This window comes from Lutjanus erythropterus, chromosome 2 (assembly GCF_056507025.1).
Source record: "Lutjanus erythropterus isolate fLutEry1 chromosome 2, fLutEry1.hap2, whole genome shotgun sequence".
In the NCBI taxonomy this organism is placed as follows: Eukaryota; Metazoa; Chordata; class Actinopteri; order Lutjaniformes; family Lutjanidae; genus Lutjanus; species Lutjanus erythropterus.
Genome location: NC_139318.1, coordinates 18,731,086 through 18,757,473, shown reverse-complemented (window position 1 = coordinate 18,757,473; position 26,388 = coordinate 18,731,086). Strand labels below are relative to the sequence as shown.

At 38.2% G+C, this 26,388-nt stretch overlaps 3 protein-coding genes across 3 annotated transcripts; 2 read left to right on the top strand and 1 right to left on the bottom strand.

Annotated features, from left to right (window-relative positions):
- On the bottom strand, window positions 1-7,702 carry phf13 (PHD finger protein 13). The gene is made up of 5 exons (XM_084730653.1): window positions 7,230-7,702; window positions 6,279-6,380; window positions 3,357-3,536; window positions 2,858-3,269; window positions 1-767 (listed from the first exon to the last, which is right to left on the bottom strand). Exons 1-5 carry the CDS (start codon window positions 7,272-7,274, stop codon window positions 535-537), a joined length of 972 nt encoding a protein of 323 aa, XP_084586779.1. The 5' UTR covers window positions 7,275-7,702; the 3' UTR covers window positions 1-534.
- A 1,323-nt stretch (window positions 7,703-9,025) lies between these two features.
- On the top strand, window positions 9,026-13,492 carry LOC146331406 (uncharacterized). The gene is made up of 4 exons (XM_084730641.1): window positions 9,026-9,410; window positions 11,090-11,511; window positions 12,197-12,243; window positions 12,336-13,492. The coding sequence occupies exons 1-4, from the start codon at window positions 9,233-9,235 to the stop codon at window positions 13,297-13,299; spliced, it is 1,611 nt and encodes a 536-aa protein (XP_084586767.1). The 5' UTR covers window positions 9,026-9,232; the 3' UTR covers window positions 13,300-13,492.
- A 2,573-nt stretch (window positions 13,493-16,065) lies between these two features.
- slc48a1b (solute carrier family 48 member 1b) lies at window positions 16,066-22,754 on the top strand. The gene is made up of 3 exons (XM_084730631.1): window positions 16,066-16,502; window positions 19,036-19,203; window positions 21,452-22,754. The coding sequence occupies exons 1-3, from the start codon at window positions 16,373-16,375 to the stop codon at window positions 21,586-21,588; spliced, it is 435 nt and encodes a 144-aa protein (XP_084586757.1). The 5' UTR covers window positions 16,066-16,372; the 3' UTR covers window positions 21,589-22,754.
- Window positions 22,755-26,388: the final 3,634 nt, after the last annotated feature.

Genomic DNA, 26,388 nt, shown 5'->3' with positions numbered 1-26,388 from the left:
TAAGAGAATCAAATCCAGTTTAATCAGAAAGACATACCTGTCCCTGTGACAGAAAGGTCAGATGGATTTTTTTTAACAAAAAAAAGTGAGAAAAGTGCAAACTGCAAACTGTCTTTCCCACAAATCCCAGCATGCACCATAGTGGGTGGCAGTTGTGAGGGGTATTCTCATTATATGGCAGTTCAAATTGTTTCCAGTGTTCACAAGACACCAAGTCCCAACAGTAGCGGTTTGCTGCTATGCTAATGTCATCTACAGACAGACATCCATTCAGTGATTGCCTTACGCACAGAGTCTGTAGGGAAGCAGAAACAAACCTCAGTAAATCTAAAATAGCACTCAGACTGTTTTCAAACAGGATAAGGGCTTGGGATAGGTCCACCAAAGTCTTTATAGAAAATGTGGGTTTCTTGGCTGACCGTGAAGGACAGACACTGAAGGGTGCAAGACCTGAATGTGAGGAAGGGTCAGTCCAGCAGGTGTTGGGGAAACAGGAGTGGGAGGGGGTCAGAGTTCAGAGTTCGGCCAGGGGGGTCAGTCTAGCAGATGTTTGCTGGGAGCTACGCGTGAGCGGTGCGAGCGGCGGGTATCTGGGGTTCCGTGCGTCTCTCGGCAGCTCTGGCACACATATGTCTCTGGCACGTGGCTCTTGCGGATCTTGGCGCACGACAGGTGGATCCAGGTGTGACACTTGTTACACTCGATCATAGCCCGGCCGGCGAAAGGCTTCATGCAGAAACACGTCACCAGGTCCCACGAGTCGTCGTCTGAGAAGACAGGAAAGAGGGTACACAGAGTTAAGCTTGGTCCTTTTGTCAAAGTTGTGACAATTAGTGCAGTGCCTGTAAAAAACGCATGCCTTTTCTGAACTGTTTTTTTGCTTGACCTCTGCAATTTGTAGATGATTTGTTAATTAGTCTATTGAATAATTTATCAATTACTCTAAAGATGGGCTAACAATTAATAATATTGCAATAGGCCTATATTTTATTCAGTCATCATCATCTAATTTCCATGCAAAGCTGTGTTATGATGTTAATTATGATAAGAGAACTGATCAGGAAAATACTTTTGTCTTTGATAGTAAGCTACCAGGGTACTTCAGACACATAGATTTAATAACTGTATGTCAGAGTAACCATTTCCTCTGAGAATCAGTATTTTTACTTATGTACTCGAGTTAAAAATGGTTGTGACATGGATAGTCATATGTTAAAGATAACAATAATAATGATAATAAGTGTGGGGCAAGGAAAATTACTTAATGATATGTTACTATAGCAGCAGCGACACAGACATTACTTTTTCATACAGGGGACGGGGTTGTCAAAACAAAGTGTCAAAACTTTGCAGTATTGCATGTTTAAAAATAGGGATGCACTGATACCACTTTTTTCAGACCGAGTACAAGTACATGTACTTACATTTGGGTAGTTGCCGATACTGAGTACTGATACGAGTACTTAATAATGCCATTAAAATTCTTACAATAACTTTTAAAACATGTTTTATTTTCATTAGATGGTCACTTTCTAAATGTAACAAATCATTGTTGCTGTTTCCTGCTACAAGTGTAACCATAGTTACTATACACATTACATTTTTAGTTTTTTTGTAGTAAGTTACTTTACTGATTTTGTGTTCCCTATTAAGCTGTGCAGTGTACTGTACTGTGTATGTGATATATTTCACTATAATAATTTCACATTATTATAGACTTTCAGAATTAAGTTTACTATTATAAATGGTGTTATATATGAGAATTATTTCATTATTAATAACCAGTATTTTTAATCGCACATGTGTAGTATTTACGTTTCTTGTTCGTGTCTTTCTTGTCTAAGAGCTAATTAGTTCCTACCTGCATTTTGTTTAGGGGGGACAGGTATGAGTGTGCTGCCATGTGCAACAGTTTTGTTGACCCTGCTGTGAACCCCGAAGAGAGAAGTTGCGTGTTCTGTGCTGTCAGGCTTTTTTTGATGAAGAGTAAGTACACAAAGAGAAGTTGTAGCAGCTTATTACGAAGAAAAGAGATTACAGACTGGTGGCAGTGGTGTTTTTTCTTGGTCTTCAGATTAATTTGCCGAGGCATCAACTAGTTTACAGCCGTCAGGACTTATTGGACAGCGGCTGGCTGCGGTCTACAGGTGCTCTCTGTGCATTCATTTCAGTTTTACATGGACTTACATGGAATTTTACGGACAGTTTCCAAAGTCATTGCGGTCATTAGTGGATCATGTTGAGGACAGCGAGTCTCTCGCTGATAATGACAACTCGACCATAAAAAGAGGGTAAGCATCGGCAAACGCCTTCAACTCTGCATCATGGTGGTTCTTTAGATGTTTGCTTGTATTGAGCGGCTACTTTTCGTGACGTGGTATCAGGTGTGGGGTATTGGAGTAGCGTTATGAGTATGTGAGTACAATATCAGACCAATACTGAAAGCTGGTATCAGTATCGGTGCATCCCCATTTAAAAGCACTACAATACTAACATTTCGTAGTATTAGAAGTACCAAAGCTATAAAAATATATACATATCCAAGTGCTCATTCAAGACCTCAGATCAGTCTTTATTGTCCTGCTCGAAATTTGGCTAACTGCAAAACCAGACATTGTTCTGTGACATATTCTGTACCGATACTGTGTGAAAAAAAATAAATAAATAAAAATCCAATTTTGTGTAACATATATATTTTTAACACTTGTATCAAAGTTTAAAATTCTAGTATTGTGACAACTCCAGTGGGTGTAATGAATAAACATTTTAAAAATCAATCATCATTAACACATCAGGCAGACAGAGCTTTTTCCTTTATATTTAGATGTAATATATGCACTAGTGTGAAAAACCTTACCCGAGTCCACCATGATGTCTTCATCCTCTCCTGATCCGTCTTCGTCTCTGAACACCACCTGTTTCCCCTGGCGGAACACTGTTCTGTTTCCAGAAAAGCCCTCCACCTTCTGTACCTTTACTACCCCTTCTTCAAGGTCTTGGCCATCCCAGTGTCGACGCTCTTCCTTGGGCTCCTGCTTGCAGGGGGCGGGGCTAGGCAGACGCTGAGGGTGGAGGGGAATGCTGATATCATCTTCAGGCTCTTCTTTGATCGATCGGCCACCAAAGGAGATGGGGTACTGCAGCTCTGGCACTGTTGTGTGGGCCCCACTCTCAACCCCAGCAGAATGCTCTCTCTCCTTTCTCCTTTTCTTCTTCTTCAGCTTGTCAGCTTTCCTGCGGTCATCTGGGTGCAAGGTGGAGATTGTGTGCTGCAGAAGAAAAAAGGGTACATGTGTCAAAAGTGATAAAGGTGAACATAATAAGGCAAAAAATGCTGTGACATCAATTAAACTCACATCTTTCTTGGTGTGACTGGACAGTGGGGCTCCTGGCTGTGGACGTTTCCTGCTCCTGTCTTGAGGGACCTTGGGAGGGCGCTGGGGGCAGGAGGTGGGGGGCCCTGGGGTCCAGCCGTCACTGTCAGCTGTGCTGCCTGTACTGTTGGGTGGGCTGGAACTACTGCGCAATGGAGAGTCCTGTAAGAACAAATGGAGAAATGAGTGCTATCTCACACCAGGACATAAAGGTTGTTGATTGAAAGATTCAAAATACAGTAATGTGTGGTGATGACCATATCACATGATATTCCAATCAGCATTACATACTGTACTAGTTTAGTTGTCTGTGTGAGGTGCAGCTTCAGATATTCAGCTTCAGTTATTTGGCTATCTTTCATTATATGTTTAATTAGCACTAACTAAGGTTGCAACTAACAATTATTTTCATTATTATTTATCTGCTGATTATTTTCAGGATTTATCTATTTGTCAATAAAATGTCAAGAACTACATCTTCAGACTTCTTTTTCTGTTTAAGCAAAAGTCCCAAACTCAAAGACTCTTTATTTACTATCACACAAAAAAGAGGCAAATCCTCACATTTAAGACTGAACCAGCATATGGTTGACATTTCTGCTTGAAAAATGACTTAAATGGTTAATTGGTTATCAAAATAGTTAGCAACAAATTTTCTTTCGATCGATTAATCTATTAATCGACTAACTGTTGCTGCTCTAAATAAGCGTCACTGTGTTCTCGGGAACTTCATAAAGTGTCAGAAATTCCTTTGTCTAACAATGCAGCATGGTTGGTCTTAGGCAGCTTGAATGTTGAGCAGCATTATTTACAATTTATCATATTACATTTTTCTATTTTAATTGAGACCTCTAAGAGCCCTCATTCTTTCATGGCAAACATCTGCATCAGCAAGGAGATCTGGTACATAAAACTCATCAAGTATCAACAACACAGCCTTGCACCACGTGACATGTACACAGGCAGAGGGGGTGAAAATCAAAACAAATGTAGCACGTGTTAGAGAGAAACGGAAGAACAAGAGATCAAAGAAAAATCTTCGAAGGAACAACCACAACTCAAACAAAATGAGTCAGAATCTAGACATCACTGCTGCTGAATAGTGAAGAAGAGGAAGTGAATTTGTCCAATACCATTTCTGATAATAGAAACTGTGTTCATTGTGAAAAAGGGTGTAACACTTTTTGTCGTTGGTTTTCAAAGAAAATGGCAATAGAAGGTGCATATAATTTACAAGCAGCGGTTTGCCATGTTTGCACTGGAATGCATCACAACTATTTTTGATGAAGCCATGAAAGCCATGAAAATTTAACCAGAATATCCCTGTCCCCTAAAGGATCAAACTTGTTCAAGCTTGTAGGAGAAAAAACATGGTGTGGACAACAACAAAGAGTGGCTCAACCCTGAAAAACCTTCATAACAGGACTTCAATATTTGGGGCATTAAAAGTGCATTTTATCACCTCTATGCTTTACTACAACCAATGTTTTCAATCATAATAAATATGCATAAATGTGTTATAAGGAGGAACATGGGTATGAATGAGGGCAGTTAAGATGGTGACAAACCATTTGTTACAGTCACACTGAGATCTTGTATAAAAAAAGAAGTATTCTTTCCATGTGAATGGTGAGAAAAGGCTATATCCTAAAGGTGTGCTGAAACTAAAATAAACAGAGTCAGAGAAACAACAGAGACAAAAGAATTTGTTTAAGATAATCTCATTGTCTGCCTGGCTATCTCCCTCCCTGTCCCCAAACAGAAGGCACAATTCAATGAGCATAAGAGAAGCCAGGGTTGTGTCAAATTTGCTGAATTGACACAAATTCAACATTGAAAAAAAAAAAAAAAAAAAACTTGTTAGACAGTATGCCAACAGCTTTACATTTATAAACAATGACTTCCATCAACACAACATCTAAACTACTCAGTGTCAGTCACAACTGCAGGATTTACATCCATATAATCACTTAATTTCTGCCACAACTTTTAAACGTGCTTACTTTTAAATTCATCCAATGGTTTTCTCAAACAGCAAAACAGTTCATTCAGATTCTTTGTAAAGGCTGTTATCTTCCTTATTTTACCACAAACATTATATTTTCATTACATAGTGTGGGTCTTAAAATTTCTTCCTTAAAAGTTTTTCCAATTCAAGCTTCAAAAAACGGTATCGTCTATCACAAACTGATAAAAACAAACAAACAAACAAACAAAAAAACGTAGGTAATGTGCTCACAATCAACATACAAACACACACCCCCTGTAAGTTCTGGTGTTTTTATCTGTCTTGCTGCAAAACCAATTGCCCTTTGGGGACAAATAAAGTTGAAAGTTGTAAGTTGTAAGTTGTACAACCATGAAAGACTCACAAACAAATATAATTGCATTAAAGCATTAACGATAATAAATAAGCAAAATCAGATGTGCAAATCTGCATTTAAAAGTGGTTACAGTCTATCTGGCCTCATTTAAAATGGGTATAGCAGTTGGACTGAAAGAGTTTTTGTAAGCTTTCTTTTTGGCCAGAGGTGCTCTGAAGCCGCTGCCTGATGGAAGCAGCTGAAATGTGGGAGTGTGAAGGGTCCTTAGTGATGGAGTCTGACTGGCTTTTGTGTGGTGCAGCTGATTTTGATCGCATTCTTGCGAGTTTTTTTTTCTTGATTTTCTTTTGTGGAAGTTGTATGTATGAATGTGATGACGGACTTTAAGGTTGATCCGTCAATCATCAAATCGCCTCATACTGCTGTTAAACTGTCCTGTGTCCGCCTGTTTTTCTGTTATCTGTTGTGTCTGTATTATCCTTTGATTACATTAACATTGAAAACGCGACAGTTTAGCCTTATAATGCATGTGATTTGAGCGCAGATGTGTATTCAGGCACTGACCACCTCATTTACTCACCTCTTGTGGGTATGGGATGTAACCGGCATAGGCCAAGACAAAAGTGCAAAACTTGTTAAAATCCTCTACTGTCCTCCTCCTCCTATATGGCGGACTGAACCCCTGAAACACAGTCACGTCATTGAAACATTAGCTGCATCAACATACACATCCCCGACATGGCGTTGACATGACACTACGATAGCGTTACTGTGCAAACTGTGCGATGGAACCCACCAAAACTAGACGAAACTAAAATGATCATGTTAACAAACTAAAGCTGGATTAATTGATGTAAAATTTTCTCTCTTGTCACTCTCTCGTCAGTGAACCTTCCTACCACCCCCCACCGATTAACCCAACTAAAAACGACAGCTAATGTTAGCTTGGTTGGCTAGCAACACATAAGTAACTAATGCTAAAAAGCTAGCTGCTGGCTAGTATCGGTGGAGTTTAACCAGTAAACAAAACTACCACTCCATGAATGATTTTGAATTGGAGACTACCAAAGGGCCATAAGAGCATCAATGTTAACGTTAGTCAACTGTTAACTAACGACAAAAGCAGACTGCATGAATATGATGCTTCATATTACGTTAGTTAGCCAAGGTTTGTGTTAGCATACTCCGCTATGATGATGGAATGTTTTCTTCTCGATGAAACGTTGTGCTAGCTTTATCGGTACCGTCTGAAGTAACGTTAGTGACTCATTCTCATACAAAATGTCAAGTTCTGGTACTGAAACTTGAGAGTTTGGGCTATGCTTTTCTGAATGCGTAACGTGTGTAACTTATCCAATTTGTGCACCAGGAGCTAACATTATGTCAACATTAGCACAGTAGGCTAACGCTAACTAATCGCCAGCTGCTAGCTACATCGTGTGGTGACAGCCTCGAACAAGTTGACGTTTGCTAGCGTTGTTAGCCATGGCTGCAAACTATTCACTGAACAGCAGTTACATAAAACACTTACCTCCGACTGAAATGCATGGGACGTCGATGGGTTTATGTCACCCATCTTTACTAAGTGCCCGACCACCTGGCGTTTTGTCGATAACGTGACAGGCTGGAGCAACGGGCTATTCGATGTAAATACCGAGCTTACCTAGCTTTTCCTTGCTAGATACCCAACGTTAACCGCTACAGTTAGCTAACGTCAACGTTACTTATGCTAAAACTCGAAGCAACAGTGTTCACTCAGTTTGCCATCTGCACCAACGATAACATTACTTGGACTAACGCTGAAAACCAAAAAGCTGGTCAGCACAAAGTTGTAAAACGTGCCTCCCGTGGACAGAAAACATTAAAAACGATACTACTGTATTTCCATCGAGCTGTCCGAGGATGTCTTCGTTTGATCCAGTTTACTGACTGCTGCTGGGGGAGCGGTTCACTTCGACTGTCACCAGCTGCCTGCCTCTACTTCTTCTTCTGCTCCCGTAAAGCAAAGACAGCTTCTGAACGAAATTACGCATTACCACCACCTGTCGATGTGTAGCATAAATAACAAACATAACATACAAATACACTGTTTTGAAAAATATTACCCTTTAGCATATAAACGTTAATAACCATGGAAAATCATTCCCACATAAGGAAAAAAAACATCGTGAGAAGCTGAAACTTTCTCAAGGTGTTGAGTTAGAATCTCAAAATAATAAGAAACTTTCTCAAAATAATTAATGGACACTGAGTTGAAATAACTACGCATTATTTTGAAGAAAATTTCTCATCATTATGAGTTACTAACTATTTTTTTTTAGATAAACTTAAACAAGGCCAAATGGTCTGTTACTACTTTTTATTTTGAGAAGGGTTCTCGTTATTTTGATATACAAAGTCACAATTTTGAGATACTGAGTCATTATTTTGAGAATCATTAATTTTAGTCTTGCTACAATACATTTATGTCACCAAAATTCTTTTTGTAGCTTCTTTAAATATTTTTTTTAATAACGTGCTGCTATTTGTTATCTATTATCTATCTATTTGCTATTTATAAAAAAAGAAGAAAGAAAAAGAAAAGAAAAGGAAAAAAAAGATAACACCCAGTACAGACATTTGAGATTCTATAAAATAAACAGCAATGTTTTTTCCAATTTGCCAATTTGATAATTTTCCATAAATATCAAATCTCAAATGCAAATTATGAGAGCTATGACAAAATGTTTCAAAAATGTTATGATGATTATTTTTGTAACTCCGCAATGATTTTTATTTTTTATTTATTAATCATACATTTAATTTATTGCTATCCCAGTATACATAAATGCTTACAAGAATAGCAATAGTATACATGTGTACTTATTTTATTTAATTATCAGTGGAGTAGATCTCTGGGGTGTGATAAATTCATGTCACATTATATTGCCAGCACCATATCATATCATATCATATCATATCATATCATATCATATCATATCATATCATATCATATCATATGTAGAATTCTACTACATAAGTAGGCTACATAATCAATAGGCCTACATAATTTTGTAATTTGTATTATCTATGGAGGACTCAAACGAATCATGGAAATGGTTGATATTTTTTGATGGTTACTAATATTAGGTGCAAAGTTTTGGTAAATACCGACCGAGGAGGGGGCAAATTCGAGGTCATGTCTGAATGGGAACCCTAGATTTGCAATACTCTCGCGAGATTTGTACACGTTTCTTCGTCATGCTCGTTGTACAAACAGAATATGTTTTATAATGTCACAACGCGATTAATATGTGCTTAAGTTTGTGAACAAAAATTTGGTTATGGTCAGTTAAAGACCCGTGGTTTGAATTAAATTTATTACTCTCGTGAGATCTTCTGCGGGTCTGGGGTTCCCATACCACATTCCCATCGGAAGTCCCGTCTTTTATGTTCCGGTTGCTACCTACATTTTGAGGTTCTGCGCGCGTCGTCCGCAGCGAACGAGGAAAAGTCGAACTCAGAACTATATCTTTTTTGTTACCACTGTTCAAAATGTCGAACACCAGGTACCAGAACTTTCGGAGCTTTTTAACGGAGCGGTTTACTGCCGTGGCAGTGGAGGTATTTGAAGAAGTTGAAACAATTGTGGAGGCATATTTCGAGGAAAACAAACGTCTGCGGAACATACTTCACACGGTGCTCAGCCCCGAGATAAAGTTAACCAAGATAGGTTGGTCACGTTTTTTTGCTTAACTCACGGAATAAAAAATATGCATTTCTACAACTTGAATGGGATTGTTAAACCACAGCAAAGCAAAGTTAATCTGTGTCTGCATCGACCTGAAAATGAGCTAGCTAGCTAATATGATGCGAGATGTATGCATCTTGTCGTGGTTTGTAATTGGACATTCATGTTTGGTTTTGTGGCGTGTCTTTGAACGCAACACTGCACTAATGTTTGAGAAAAGTTTGGAGGTGATTTTATTTCACGTAGACATTTCCATCTTATGCTTCTCTGTACTTCTAAACAAGCGCTTTAACTCAAATTCAACATTTCTAGGGCTGCAAAAACAGATTATTTTCATTGTCAATCAGTCAGCCGATTATTTCCAAGTTTGGAAATATTTCCACTAATAATCGATTAGTGTAGGCTGTAATATGTTTTAAAAAAGTGAATAATGCTAATCACAATTTGAGAGCCCAGAGTGCTGTCTTCATTGCTCTTCGTGTCCAATCAAAAACAAAATCCCAACGACTCTTCATTTACCATCATAAATGACAAAGAAAAGCAGTAAATCCTCACATTTCTGCTGGGGAATGTTTGACATTTTTGCGTGGAAAACGACTGAAGCAGTTAAACATCTATGTAAAAAAGTTCGGCAATCAGGCTACTTTTCTTTTGACCAATGAATCGACTAATTGTTAGCTCTAAATGCAACTATGAAAATACTTTTTGATGTGAAGCATTGTTTGTGCAGGACCAGAGAATGCTGAAACCCAGAAAATACAAGATAAAAACATAAAACATCTAGAGTGTATAAGTGCAACCAAAGAACTGGATATGATCAAATAAAGTGCACATAGCATAAATAAAAGACATACATGGGAATATACTCCATTATATTTGAGAAGAAATATATGGCTTACTCCACCATAGTTACATATTCAGCTACTTTCTAGTTAATTTCTAGACTAAGATCTAACCTGCAAAATTCATAGCATTAGTTAAAATAGTCATAGTTAAAATTAGCTTCACCTTAACCATCCACAACATGAAAATGCTGCTTACATGTTAATGCATCAGTAACAATAATACATCAGTAATCTTATATGTAAAATCCATAGGCCTCTAAAAGTTGACATTCTTCTTACCCTTTTTGTCCTACTAATGGATAGGGATGGTACCACTGAAATTTTATTGATATTAATACAGATACTACCTATTGATACCGACACCTATCAATTCTCTTATTGATACTTCTCACCATAATTTGGTGCAAAAAATAAATATGTGACATGAAAAATGTGAAAAGATATAGGTAATTTTATTATGACTTCTTTCTAGAGTTAACAAGTTAAATTATTTTCTAATAGCATTTAGCTGCATTTTTTAAATCAACTTTAGTAAAGTGAACCCACATATTTGCACATTTTGTCAGATGTATATGTAATGTTACACAAATAGTCATAGCAGTATCATTTGTCCAGGAGCTTAACTATATTTTGGTATTGACCAGTCAGAACTGTTTTTGTACTGGGATTCCCATCCCCACTAATGATAAGGATCTATGACTATCCAAGAATTACAGCTTTAAGGTCAGCACTGAGGCTATAGACTTTTTACACACAAAGTGAATCAAAAGATGTTAAGTTGGTAAATAATGGTGTCTTTTTTTCCCCCCACAATAGATGTTAGTCAGTACTCTGGAGCCTCCAGTGATGTCAGAGACCTCCCCCCTGAGGTGAATACTACGGTTGAGCCATTGCCCAAAAAACCAAAAGAAGAGCAAACTGAATATGACATAAATTGTAGATCAGAACTACAAAGGCTGGGGGAAGCTGAAAACTCTATTACTGATTACGTGAAAAATGACCCAGAAGAAGAAGAAGCAGAAGACTCAGACATGCCCTGCATCAGTGACTCATACCAGATTAAGGTGGTGGACTGGAACCCTGACTCTTCAGCCACCATCTCAGCTGAGGAAGAGAATAACGAACAAGAGTACTGGTCCTCAGTGGACTCAGATGCCGGCACAGATGGTCAAGAGCTACCGAGAAGCAATGAAGGTGAAAAATGGAAATGTAATGAACAAAGTGGAATGTCAAAGAAGGTAAGCTTGTTTCGATGTCCTAGTACCCCATAGATCAGAAGCATTCAATGAATGAATCTGACTTTGTCCAGCTGGAGAGGCTTTGTAATAAAAATAAGCATGTGTTTAATGCAGTAACAGTTAGCAACACAGACAGAAAGGTATTGAGGGATTACTCATAAGCTTGTACAAGCAAGTATTTTCTGGTAACACACAAATGCGAGGAGTTGTTTGCTTTTTTCTTGTTTCTATTTCTATGCATTGATTTTTTTTTTTTTTAGCTGATGTTCAGCCTAAGTAATCATTTTTGAATTAAACTGTAGCTAAATTAATGATACATTGATTCATTCTAAATTATGTAATAGGTCGGTCTCTTGTGAATAGTGTGTTGCAGCACAGTGCCATACATCTAGTTTGTCTGGATAAGCCTGGAAATCTTTAATGCAGATTTCCAAAAAAACAAAAAACAAAATGGTGCAAATTGTTCCTGTATGTACTGTAAAAGATGTACCAGGCCCCCACATTAATTTTTGTCTTTTAAAGTCTTACTTTTAATTAATTAAGTTGAGGATTTCATCTCAAACTCTTCCGTAGTTTCATTGTTATCACTGGCCAACAAAACTCTTTCCCAGTAAAATGAGACACAAACTATTTTGTATCTAACAATCGAAGCATGAAATAATGAGTTTTTCTTGCTCCAAAATAGAAGAAAGCAAAGCGCTCCCTGCAGAAAACCATGCTTGAACTGCCAAGGTAAGAGTGAGACTCAGAATGACTACACATCTTTTGTTGCATTTCTCCCTATTTTCTTACATACCTAATAATATTTATCCTTTTTGTTACAGGATGATGCCCTTTAAATCTTTCATTACTGCTCAAACTGACTGCACATCCTTTTTGGAAAGGCTCACTGAGGCCTTCAAGGATTTTCCCGAGGATGAGAAGCCTCTGATAACCAAAATGGGCCTCACAGCAGATGTGGAATTAGTGGACTCTGCTTTTGGTAAAGTCCCTAAAGGTTCCCCCCTGTCCTACCAGTGCCCTGTCCCATCGAGTCAAGATTACAAGACTAATGACAATGCGCCCCCTCGACCGCACCTTCCCCTGTCATACCATGCACTAGAGCCACTGTCAGCCCTTCCTGTTCTCAGTGCCAAAGAGCAGGAACATGTGAACATCATGCAGATCACCTGGGAGGAAGCACACAGTCTGGAGCACTCCACACGTGGACACAAGGACTTAGCAGATGAGCTGCGGAAGCTGCGCCTGACCAGTCGTTTCAGGGAGATCTGCAAACTTAAACCAGGACGGAGCCATGCGGAGCACCTGATATTCAAGATACAAAAAGGGTTAACCAGGTCCAAGACAGCAACAATAGAAGAGGAAATGAAGGCAGAGGCACTTCGAGATTACTGTCGGAATCTGTGTGTGAACTGGTCCCCCTGTGGTTTGGTTGTCCATCCGAATGCTCCATGGCTTGGAGCGCTGCCTGACGGAGTGGTGTACGACCCCAACGAGAAACAGAGTTTCGGGCTTGTGCATGTCAGATGCATCAGTTTCCGGAGCTTCATTGAGTGCAGTTTTCTTGTCTGCCAGAATGGAGTCTTGCAGCTGAGGAAGAACCACCCGTACTATTGGCACATCCAGGCAGAGATGATGTTGACAGGCATGTCGTGGTGTGATCTGTTGGTGTTCTCCAGAGAAGACATCCTGGTTCAACGCATATACCGAGACAAGTTAATCATTGCCCACATGAAGAAGAAGTTGGATGATTTCTTTTTCTACTACTACCTGCCAAGTCTGTTTTAAACTGACATCATGCTTGTAGCATCGTCATTCTGCTGTTGACACTGCATGTTGGTCCCCTCTGATGGTTGGTTGGGAGTTTGAACAGACTGCAAAGGACATGGATGTGACCTTTCTGTAGGTCTGCCCCCAACTAAAGATTTTCCTTGTTGACTAGTTAGTTCAGGCCATTATTTGACTAGCCATCACACATTTATGACATTAATTTAATTATTTGAATATATATTTGGTGGAGCATCAGAATATAGTTTGAATTCCAGGGCTCAGAGAGAATGTTCTACATAATAACATGGTGCTATGTTACAAATTAATACACAATTTTAATAATGAACCTTTATATAAATATACATTTTGCAAGGGGTAGGAAGTGAGCCAGCTGTTAACAAAAATGTTAACAGTATAACATGGAAATAAATGTCACAGCTTCACTTATCAACATAATGGATTATGTATACCTGCAAACAACTTGCTAAAAACTCATTCCTGTATTGCTTCACACCTCCCCTGTCACTGAGGTCGCCATGTCTTTGTCGTTAGAGTGCTGATTGGAGTTGCAAATCACCTCCATGCTGCATTCCCTCTCGTCAAACTGGTCTCTGTTGGTCTCGGCGGCTGTGTTCGGTCAGGTTTGGACGTGTTCACTCGAAGGCTGCGGAGCCAGTTTCATTTGCTCGTCCACCCAGCCCCGATGCTCATTCTGGTCTGCCAGCATTCCCTGCCACAGACCTGAATACCTGTGCTATCAGAGTGAACAAACATCAATGGTTCCCCCGCTTCTAGTTGAGTACGAGTGCCCCATGTTGTTACTTCCATGTTACAAAAGAAGAGGTCCGTGTCGCTGTCATCCCCCTGATACTTTCGTCCTGGCTCTGCCAACAAGGCACAGCTCCCAGATGGAGTTTGAGGTGTCTTTTCTTCCTGAATAAATGAAAACTTGTTTGACTGAAGCTCTTCCCGTTGACCAACAGTTTGGTCGACTTTAGGGGGCAACTATCTGACCACTAATATTCTTCTTGCATTGTTAAACATGTAATATCATTCGTTTCATTGAGTTTAGTTAATGGAAAGTTTGTTTTTTGGTTATGTGTTTATCTTATTAAAAGTGTGTTTTCATTTGCAACGGATACATTTGTCATCGTTTGTATTTTTCTTTTTCTTTGAAATGACTTGAGCCATGCTGTATGCAATTCAAAATTGAATTAGAGTTTTTATTTTACATGTTTACCCGTCTTACTACACTATGAAGTTGTCCTGTTCTGGGGTTGCACCTGCTGGACAGATTATTTTTGCTACTGAGTCACCTGCTTATCATTTACTTGACTAAATAATTAATAATTTAGCCTAAGAAATGTCATAAAATTGTAAACCATGTCTACCTCAGTTATCTGAGCTGAAGCTCAAATTGTTTGTGTCTGAAGAAGGTATTCCACTTATTTCATACAATACTAAGAAAAACAGCAATTACACATATTGGAGAAGCTGGAACAAAGGAATATTTTGTGTTTTTCCTCAGAAAATATCTGAAATCTAGTTTGTTTTCTTTTGATTCATTTTTCCACTAATTTTTTGCGTGTTCTTTCTCCTGTTGTTTGGAATGTATTAAATAAAGTTATTAATCACAATGTGGTGAAGTTTAAAAGCATCACAGGATCAAATATTGGTGAAAATTTCAGTTTAACACCAAAGCAGAAAACATGCTGAATCCAGTGGTGATGTTACTGTGGTTCTGAAAAAGCATAAAGAAGCTTTGAATGTTCAAAAAATAAAAACTCTTGTATCTAATCACATTGAGTCTGTGTCAGTAGTTGTAAATACAGATACTTTGGTAGTCTCTAGTCTTAACTCTTGTGTTGTATTTGGGTTTGTGTAGACCCCGGGCACTCACAACATTGTTTAAATCAGCATGACAGTTCTTTCCTTAAATAACTTTTATAAGGGGTCAGTGTTGGTCAAGGTTGGCCATCATCATGAGAAGAGTACTGACTTGACTTGAGCGATGTTCCTGCTGGTTATGTTGGGTTATTGTACCGAACTTAAGCACACTGTTAGAAATTGTATTTAGACTAAGATCAAGCACAACTTTATGATCATTTTTATAAATGAGGCCCCAGGAGACCTCCAGTTCCTCCAAAGCGGGGAACATGAGGGACAGTTTAGCCTTTCTGCTGAAGTCACACTTAAGATCAAAAGTGATCCTAAGTCCATGTCATAAATGAGGCTCCAGGGGCCTCATAACCATCCATCCATTGTAAACATAGCAAGCCACCTTTTTCTGGTCGAGAACCATGGCCTCGGACTTGGAGGTGCTGATTCTCATCCCAGCCGCTTCGCACTCTGCTGCAAACCGCCCCAGTACATGCTGAAGGTCTTCACAAACCTTTCCTCTTTATGCATCCATGGCCTGATGACACAGCCTTCGTGTATCACAGCACCTGGAACCACCATACCCCCCATAGAGCACTAATTACAAATATTTTGCACATCTCAGTTGCTGATAAACTCACACCAAAACAACATAGGTGGATAAATAGCACTACAGGTAAGAGGAAAAATATGTAGTTTTGATTTTAGGGTTAACTGTCGCTTTAATATTATTTATTAACATACAGCACTGGTGTCTTTTGCACCCCAAACATGAGATGTCAGTAAGCCACACCAGGGATCAGATGGTTAAGGTGTTTAGTTTCTCCTCTGCTCCTGTAGAGGGTGCTGTGGTCACTCACCATGTGGACTGAACGGATCTCTTTGGTTGGTATCAGATGACGTAGGCTGAACCATGTTATTTTTTTGCAGCTGGACAAAAAAAAAAACAGACAACAGTTCTCATTAGAAAGCGCTTTGTCATGTTTCGCACTCACCCCGTGTGTGCGTGTGACAGCCACCATTAGTCAGCAGGACGCGCACAGCTGGACACGCGCTGTCCTCTTGGCATGTGTGAGGATTAACCGGATACAGTTGTTTTGAAATTACCAGCTGAGCTCGCTGCTTTCTGTCTCACACACACACTCGGTCCTCGTCTCATCGAGCTGCTCTCTGCTGTCCGACCACCTTGGTGTTTTTTTTTTTATCAGTAATAATGGCTGTTAATAAGACGTACGTTAGTATCGGCTATGCCTCGTTTGGTATGCTGATGGGCTTTTCTGCTTTCCTGGTGTGGAACATCGCGTTCAAACAGCCGTGGACTGCAGCCATGGGAGGACTGTCAGGTAAACACTGTGTGTGTCTGTCTGGTATGTGTCCTCCCCTCAGTGTGCATTACAGTCAACCACTGGTGTCCTGTCAGGTGCATGGTCTTATTTCAACCTTCTTCAGCTAAACACCAGTGACCCCCTCCTGAACGTGGCCCAGTTACTACACCTGCTGAATGCAAAGTGAGTCTGCTATAGTCAGACAGAGTCGTCAGGTCACACTTTGTTTTTGAAATGTCAGCTGATCCACAGTATTATTAAATAAAGTCGAATAATTAGTTATCAATATTTGTGCAGCATGTCCTACAACAGAGTTTTCATTAATAACTGTTAGGTTTCAGCTTGTCACATGCACAAGGGTTCACTTTGACCTAATTTTCACTTATGGAAATATTGAAAAGTAATTGTAATAATAGATTATTAGCACCATTTAAAAGCTGCAACGATTATTTACGCAATTGGAATATAAAAAGTCAATTGAAAGAAAGGTGTTTACCAACATTTATGAAAATCAGTGAATCATTTCAGTAATTTTTCAAGGAAACGTCAGACATTAGCTGGTTTCAGCATCTTAAATGTGAAGTTTTGCTGTTTTCTTTTTCATTTTATAGACTAAATTAATAATAATAATAATGTAAATACAACTATTACTTGCAGCCCTAACTATCTATAATGTTTGTAGAAAGTGGAGAAAGTACTTTTTCAAAAAATGTTAAACCACAGACCACACAAAACAAAGTCAGTGAAATACAGTTTATATCTCATGAATCTAAATATTTGTATCATGTTGTGTTTTTCCCTATATGTTATATTCATTCTTTTTATTCATTTCAAGTATACAAGTTGAGTTCCAGAAGCTCAAGATGATGCCCTCAAATGTCTTGTTTTGTCCATAACCCAAAGATATTCAGTTAATTTTCATAGAAGACTCCAAAAACTTACATTTGCTCTTACATCTAATAAAGATAGATGGTTTATTTTAAGCACAATTATGCAATGAGCTCTGTTATGTGTGGTTACCAAGGATCTGACCTTTGAGCCGTTGCTGAGTTTTGCAAGTCCATATCTATCTATCTAGAACTTCTGCACTCATGTGTTCACAGGATGTACTGGGATCACTTATAGTGGTTGTTAAACTTACGTATCACCAAAGATCAAACTGACTTGTCTAAACACTTATTACAGATCATAAATGTAACAGTGTCCTTGTTAACCCCATTTCCGGACAAACTGCCACCAGCATGAAATAATTTTGGTATCTGAAAGTGGACACACTTCTGAGTCTGCGCTTCATTTTTTAAAAAAGGGAACTGGCTGCAACATTTTAAATTAAAAATAACAATGTGCTCCCAATGTTCACTGGAATCACTAACACTGAAGAAGCGAAGACTCAGTCAGGGGTGTTTCTACTGGCTGGTGAAAAGCACTCTTACATGTGGCAGAGATTCTCAGTGCTGCGGCTGTTAGAAGAAAAAAAAAAGGAACATATAGAAAGAAGTGTGATTGATTGACTCAGCATTGGTAAAACGCTGTGTCATACTCTCACTTTGTCATGTGCCACTTTGTCTCCCACAATGCTAATTGATTGCTTAAATGTCTTTTAAGTTCCCAGACGTGCTTAAAGTCATTACAGGAAAGGTTTTTGTTATAGTTAATGTTGTTCTCAGTTGTGACACAAAGATTTTTTACTGCAAATGCATGTTGGTTATGAATATTGGTTGCTAATAATCATTACCGTATTGTGGCTGAGAAAAAAAAAACATCAGTTAACCTTTAGATTTTAAATAGTTTTTGCAATTTCCAAGCTGTCCTGTTTTCCCACTAGTTTAGTAATGTATGACACTTAGCCAGATTTATTGTTTAACTTTCTCAAAGTTATTCATCCACAGAGAGTGATCTTTAAATGTTTCCTTGTTGGTGCATTCAAGGAAGTTCCGACGTCCAGGCTTTGAGAGTCAGTTGCTGAAAATAAAACAAGAAAGAACTAAACATTCACATTATTGTTACCTTATTATTTGTCTTTAGGGTTTGTTCTAAAATAATGGAGTAGCTTTTGAGTATTCATAACTTTCAGGCTCTTATTGTAACTGCATTACAATGCAATCACTAACAGAGAAAAAAAGTTTAAAATGCCTGGAAGTTGTTTTTTTTTTTTTTTTTTTTTTACAACATATTGTTACCTTCGACCAACCCGCTCCATACCCATCCTCTAACCCTGACATTATGAACCAAGGTAGTGTACAGAGATAAGAACACACACACAAAAAACACAAAAATATATATAGACACTGGCAACAAACTTCAACAAAATGATCAGTACAACCTAATAATTCATCCTAACCCTATCCTCCTGTTATCCAGAGATCCCATAACCATTGTAGACATAAACCAACCCTATCTATCTATCTATCTATCTATCTATCTATCTATCTATCTATCTATCTATCTTAGAAGCTTTGTATCAGTTTGTAGTTATTAGGTGAAAACATGAAACCACCACTAGTGTCCGTTGTTTTCTGAAAGCTAACTGTCAGTTGTGTTTGTCTCGCAGGCGTGCTGGCACTGTGGACCCTGATCACTCACATCATGTACCTGCAGGACTACTGGAGGACCTGGCTGAAGGGCCTCAAGTTCTTCTTCTTCATGGGGGTTTTCTTCTCTCTGCTGGCAGTTGTGGCCTTCATCGCTTTCCTGTCAGTGGCCATCCACAACAAGGAGTGTAAGTTCTTCTTCATTGCTTTCCTGTTTTCACATAAGACACACTGTTATTTACCAAATGTATTTATGTGTTGTGGTATAATCAGACTAGTTTGTGTCTGTCATCACACTGAAGGCACATAACTTACATAAACTTAAGTTTATGTTAACTGCTATATTTCACCCAATGTTCAACTAGGTTTGCAGCAAAGCATGAAATGCTGTAAATAGTTACAATAAATGAAAATACTAAAAGATACAGGAAAAGTTAGGGTTAAGTAAGTGAAAGAACCTGGCTGACTTGCTGAGTCAGATTACTGGTTGGAGAGTCTCAACTCCTCCTCAACCTACCTGTTCAAAGTCTATTTCATGTGCAGATTTCCTACAAATCCCAGAATGCCCTTTAACAGCCCTGAGGGAAATTGGTGGAGCAGTTTTTTTTACTTAAGAATATGTCAGAAAGTGTCATTCCTCTTAACCAAAATACAAAACATTCAGTGCATTTTCATTCCTCGGGGCCACTATTGATATAAAAGTGATCTCTGTTAATCTGCTTTTCTTGGTTAGGGACATATTATCTGCAGAAAGAGCAAAAATACTTCACTTTTATTTATGCTCGCAAACTAAAGAAAGCTATTTATCTAATGTCTGTCGGACAACTTGTGTTTTAAATGTTTATCAGAGCAACAGAAGACAGATATTGAGAACTCACTGTTGGAGCCTGCAGGTGGATGCTGGGTGGTGGTGGGGCTAGAAGAACAGGCAGGGGATACTGATGTAGGGCAGCACTGGCATGACAGGCAGAGAAAGAGATGGGAATTTCTTTCAGCGTAAATAGGTCACCAAATTGAGAGGGTGTGTTTGGTATATTACAATAGAGAGTGAAACATGTTTTGTTTCTTTATCAGTGTAGCGTGAGGAGACTGCCTGAACTTAAACTTAAGAGAGCACTAGAGGCGTCTAAACTGGGTTCAGAGAAGATCCTAGATGGCTGCAGTACAGAAATTGATTTGATTCACACATCTGAGTGTTCTGGAGAGTCTACAAAATAATAAGGATAAATAATAGAGTTATAGTATGTTACCTAAAGCAATATATATAATTCACAAGTAAAGTCATCTTAGCCTTCTCTTTGCATTTGTTGTGAACTGTGTCTTTCTTTTTCACTTTCTATATATTTTCAGTGTCTGCACTTATCTCTACTAAATTCTCCACATTACATGATTTCTATGTTGTACCTTGTTTACCAGCAGCAGAATTTCTCTCCTCTCTCCATTTTAATCCCAGTTTAAACATTACAGATATATTAGATTGTTGTTAAAGGTCTAGTATGTAAGATTTACGGGGATGTATTGACAGATCATGGCAGAAATTGAGTATAATATTCACAAGTATGTTTTCGTTAGTGGATAATGACCTGGTAATAGGAATTGTGTTTTTGGTACTTTAAAATGAGCCATTCACATCTACATAGAGTGCAGGTGTCTTCCATGGAGGCTGTTCTGTCAAACACTGACAGGCCCTTTCATGTTTTTTCTAAGTTTCACTGCAGTCATACATTTTCCTATACACTTGGAAAAGGAGAGTGAGAGCAAGTGTTTGCAATCTGCTAGCTCACCACTAGATGCCACTTTAACCCACACACTGGTCCTTTAATTTCACATTTGAACAGTCACTGAAGGTGTTAATCAAATGAACTTTAGAAAAAATAAATCACATGTATTTGGCAAATATTATACTTTATCACTGAGACTCACTAATATGGCAGACACATGACAATTCCTTATCTTCTGCTCAGAGCATACCAGCAGAGATTACCTGAGAATTACTCTCAAAGGTTGCTCCCTTTTGTAGTAAGTCACTTGATAAATGTGTCATATTTGTCATTCTCAGGAAAGAACTCTTTCACTCCTGTAGTTGATCTTTAATGCATTCATTAGTATAATTCTTAAACATTTTGATAAATATAGTCTCTGGCCTTTTCAGCCAACATCAGTGTTAGACCTCACTGATGCTCTTGTGCAGCTAGATTACAACATCACAAAGAAAGCCTTTGCTGAAGACCGGAGGCTGTTATAACAGCAGATTGAATGAGATGATGATCACATATAGGGGTAATGTCCATATACTTTTGACCATGTAGTGCAGGGACTCTGCAGAGATCTTTGTGATGTTGTCTATTATATGTTAGGCCAGATGCATACATGAACATTAACAACACACCACTCAGCTGAGAGCAGAGTACTAATCGGTGTCTCTCTGTCTCTCAGCCCTGACTGACCCTCACAGTCTTTACCTGTCCTGTGTGTGGAGCTTCATGAGCCTCAAGTGGTCCTTCCTGCTCACTTTGTCTGCTCACCGCTACCGCAAAGAGTTTGCAGATATCAGCATCCTCAGTGACTTCTAAGAAGACTTAAACATCCTGCATCAAGTAACTATGCCGACTTTGGAGTGCACTCACTGTGCTGGCTTCCCAGCCTGAGGGTCTCTCAGTCCAAACATGATGGGGAATATTTTACAAGGAATCAGAGGAGAAGTTGAAATACATTGTGTTGTAGATGAGCAACTTGATCCTCCCACATCTCCTCTCTCTCTTCCCCCTCTTTTTTTTTTTTTATGTGCGCAAGGTTTGTTGTTGACTTTACAGACAAATCCAGCCCTATTTTATATGATCCTCGACAGATTTTGCATTTTCACTTCCTTCTCACCCTGCTTAGTCATGCATCTGCACAATTTCCTCCTGACAACATAAAAATATGGTCATTTTTAACCATGACTCAGCCAAGGGAAGTTCTACATTTCAACACACCTCTCAGTTGTAATTATCAGCTGCTGCTGTTTCATGCTGTAGCCACAAGAGGGGGTTACCTTTCCAACAATAAACACCATTTACAGCACGTGTGCTTCACATCCCAGCTTACATCTACGTGTTCTATTACTTTTTTCTGATTCAGTGAATTATGAAGAGATTTCTTTCCATCTCAAGTTGCACATACAGTAGTCAGGTGATTAAAATCTGCATATCACAAGGCATCAACCCTGTGGTGAACACAGCGCTTTAATTAAAGTTGATGTACATCAGGGTCTCGCAGAGGGCAGGTCGACCAAAATCCTGCAGCATCAACGTGAAGGCTTTTAATGTGCAATCCAGTGTCCAGATAAGCACCACATGTCCTGGTTTGATACATTTCCGAACTACGAAGGGGCATTTTTAATGTAAAGAATGATGTTTTGTATTATTTTTATCAGTGTGACAAAAACATTAAGAAAATAAGTGTGAGTGTGAAAACGGGCCTCAGTTATGGCTTTAATTCATGAGAGTAGTGATACCACTAATGTGCATGCATGTTGCTTTATGTTATGTTGTCCTCACTGGAACCATTTATGACATTTATATTGTTGCTTCATGAGATTACTTTGCTGTATTTCCATTTAAATGTTTATCTCTGTACATTACCATGTCAGACATGAAGAAGGCTGTTGGCATCCACATTTATCACTTGATTGATTAGGAGTGTGTGTTTGTATAAGAGTGTGTCTGAGAGTCACATTAATAAAATGTGTTTTTTGACATCCCCTGCGCATTGGTCTGTTTTTGCAATGAAACACTGTAAAACTGTAGAATACCTTGTTTGAATGTTAAAACTCAACAGAACAGGTGTTGGTTCAATTTAATATCTTTAGATTATTGAACATGTTTCTAAAGTACAACTGAATCATCTTAAAATTTTAAGGCAGACAGAACACTAACTTTAAGTTAAAACAGATTTTTTTTTACAGTGTACTAACCTTCATCATGATTAGCACTGTGTTCATTATTTTATTTCTTAAATATTTCTTTCAAATATTTTAATAAATTAATTTAACAAGTTGGTTGACCTTACAGTACAGGTTACACAGTACATTCATTCAACTCTTCATTTCAAGTCAAAAGACTTAAAGTTAGAAGAACTCATGTTTATAAGTTCTAAAAATAAATACTAGAAATTTGAAGTTTAACTTGAATAAACAAAACTTATATATAAATATATTTGTCAAGTTAATCAGAAAAGATAAGTCGATTCTATTAAATTTCTATATGATTTTTACAGTGTTAAATTCAGTCCCTACCCCCATACACTTAAATGGTAATAAATTCATTTACCACAGTGTCACATATTGTCTTTGTGTTGATACAGGAATAAAGTAGGTCCAACAGGAGCAGCTGCAAGTTCTTTGTGAGAAATGAACTGACTCTTTAAACTGAGAAAGTGTAAAGGGATGTTCATCGGTGTGACTGAACTGGTTGATTCAACTTAATATGTTAACCTTATTGAACATGTACAACTAAATTATAACAAGTTTATTTGACTAAAAAAAACGTTTGTTTTGAATCAGTACAAAATTACCCCAACTTTTCAGATTCAGCCTGGACACTCACTGACTTTTCAAACTGAGAAAATGTAGGAAATCAAAATTGTAATTTGTCCTCAGCGTGACTGAGGACATGTTGGTTCAACTTATCCATTTTCCCTGGTACAACTGAATTAATATCAAGTTTATTTGACAAGAAAAGTTTGTTTTGGATCATTACAAAACGACCTCAACTTGTCCTTTTAAATTCAGACAGTGTTAAAACATTTATTTATTTATTTTCACAGTGAATCTGAAAATAGACATATCAGTGGCTGACAACTCTTCCTTATTTTTAAAGAAGGGATGTGCATGTGTGTTTTATTGCAATTTATGTTCCTCTAAAGCTTTGAATTCCTTTGAAAAGAAATTACAACAGCAAAAACCTTACTTTTATTTATTTTCTTCATAAGTCTTGTGACTTTCATCTAACATGAGAAACTGTCATGGAAACAGACAGAAGGTGCAGCACATTCTTCTTCCTACTAACCCCGGGGTCAGGAGGGTCAGTGTTGGGCATTAGAGTGGGATTTGCGCCCTGAGAGGAATGAACCACTTTTCCCACCCACTCCCTGTGCCACATCTATGAAGAAAAAAAAAACACCCCACATCATTGCAATGGCAACAGTAAACGGAGGTCAATAACCTGCACTTTGAAGTCAGGCAATTATTCCACCCATCCACATTTTTATTTTGTCCCTCAAAGGGGCAGCTGGGGGTGGGCGCGCAGAATTTTTGGTGTATGATTTTGTTAAAGCAGCCGCCTGATAGAAAGACTTTGAAGTTGATGTGAAAAATATGTGACTGAATTATTAACACACTATCAGTGTTTGGTGCATTAAAACTCACTAAGTTATTCATTTAAAGGGCAACATCTAGGGGAAAAATGTGTCCATCCTGCAGCTGTTAAGGAAAAACTCCTGCTATGTGAAGAATAAAGGAAAGTGAATCTGGCATAGTGCTTAATTATTTACTAGAAGTATCAGTAACTTTGATCTTTAAGAAGCCACTATCATTATTTCACCCTCTTTGTTGCTTTCCTGCATCCTTCCCCTGCGTTTTAAGGACATTTTTGGTGGTACTTATATCTTAATTGCATTACACTGGTTTGTTTGTAAGCCCCCAGAGTCTCATTGCATCAAGGTAATTGCGATGTTGTGGTTAAATCACCATGGCAACATTTTTTATCTGGCCGTTATAAACTTCGACATTAAGAAACTGAAAAACAATCCGGCTCACTTTCCACTGAGCAAGCTGGGGGCTTTGGAACCAAATGCGTCCTATTAAGTTTATACACCAGCCTGTAAAACTGTGTGTGTGTGTGTGTGTGTGTGTGTGTGTGTGTGTGTGTGTGTGTGTGTGTGTGTGTGTGTGTGTGTGTTTGCGCGGTATGTAAAGAGAGGGAGGGGACTTGTTTTATTCAATTATGGGACTCCTTTCTACCCAAATCAAGGAAGGAAGTTGTCTCAAGTGTTGACTGGCAGTCTGGCAGAGTGCGGTGAGACTGGAAACAAAAGTTTATACATTCATATAACACGACTATCCTAAACATCCTGTTCAATTATAACAGTGAAGAGCAGCTGAATCAAGATCTATATAACAAACAACCTTCAGGGGAATCAATCCTTTGCACACATGCACACCTTTTTTCAGCAGATGATGTCAGGATTCAAGTATCTGAAAAGGACACAAACACACTACAACTGTATATCTTTATGAGTGTCCACCTGTCTGCTATCAGACCTGTTTATGTCTTCTCACTGACACATTAAAACGAGTATTTTACAGAGATTTTCAAGCTCTATTTTGCCTGCCAGCCAGTGGTAGAAAGTATCTTAGCACCGTTAATCAAGTACTGTGCTTTTAACCCTTTTTTACCTACGGAAGTGTCTGCCACACACGACAACTGTATATCTTTATGGGAACTTGGGTGTAGTGGTAAAGGAATAACTCAGAGTAGCAATACCACAGTGCAAAAGTATACGCCTCAAAATATACTTTTAGCACCAAAAGTAAAAGTACTCATTATGCTGGATGGGCCATTTCAAAATGTTGGATTATAATTAGTGATGAATTAATGTGTAATCACTATATACTTTATCTGCTGGCCATCTTGTGAGTTTCAATAAAGTTTCATCTTAATCTATGATTTATGTCATCATTTTAATTGATTATCTTTTGTATTATGAATCTGAACAAAGATCTAGTAACTAAAGTTATCAAATAAATTTAGTGGAATAAAAAGTACAGTGTTTGCCTCTGAGATGTGGTGGAGTAGAAGTAAGTAACAAAACTCAAGAAAACTACAAGTATTTCAGAATAGTACATAAGTAAAGTAATTGGATAAACGTACTTAGTTACTTTCCACCACTGCATGGGTATTTCTGTTTTATGCTACTTTCTACTTTTACTCTTGTACATCTCAGATGGAAATCATGTACTTTTTTTTGACATTAATTTGAGAGATTAATTTTCTTTTTAGATTGTTTTACATACAAAACATACTGATGGTTTTCAAGATATAATGCATTATTCATTTAACAGTATAGAGTTAAAATTAACTCCAACTTGAGCAACTGCAACATTAAAGTACTGCTTACATTTTTTAATGATTGAATTTGTATTTTTACCTGTGCTTACCAACTCCTCCACCGTGCAGTCTTTCACACATAGTTCCATATTAATTACATCAATGTGAATCCATAGAGTTTTTGTAACAGTACGTGGAGGTTTTCAGTGTAAAACCAGCATCTGTTTGTTGACAGTTAATATAATATTACAGCACTGACATGTATTTTTTACTTGTGATGCTTTC

Coding starts and splice junctions, on each gene's coding strand:
- phf13 (XM_084730653.1), bottom strand. CDS start 7,274: ATGGGTGACATAAACCCATCGACGTCCCATGCATTTCAGTCGGAG. Junction 3,270..3,356: donor CCAGTCACACCAAGAAAGAT/GTGAGTTTAATT, acceptor TTTCTTCTGCAG/CACACAATCTCCACCTTGCA. Junction 768..2,857: donor AGACATCATGGTGGACTCGG/GTAAGGTTTTTC, acceptor CTGTCTTCTCAG/ACGACGACTCGTGGGACCTG.
- LOC146331406 (XM_084730641.1), top strand. CDS start 9,233: ATGTCGAACACCAGGTACCAGAACTTTCGGAGCTTTTTAACGGAGCGG. Junction 11,512..12,196: donor AAAGTGGAATGTCAAAGAAG/GTAAGCTTGTTT, acceptor GCTCCAAAATAG/AAGAAAGCAAAGCGCTCCCT. Junction 12,244..12,335: donor ACCATGCTTGAACTGCCAAG/GTAAGAGTGAGA, acceptor TTTTTGTTACAG/GATGATGCCCTTTAAATCTT.
- slc48a1b (XM_084730631.1), top strand. CDS start 16,373: ATGGCTGTTAATAAGACGTACGTTAGTATCGGCTATGCCTCGTTTGGT. Junction 16,503..19,035: donor AGCCATGGGAGGACTGTCAG/GTAAACACTGTG, acceptor TTTGTCTCGCAG/GCGTGCTGGCACTGTGGACC. Junction 19,204..21,451: donor GGCCATCCACAACAAGGAGT/GTAAGTTCTTCT, acceptor TCTGTCTCTCAG/CCCTGACTGACCCTCACAGT.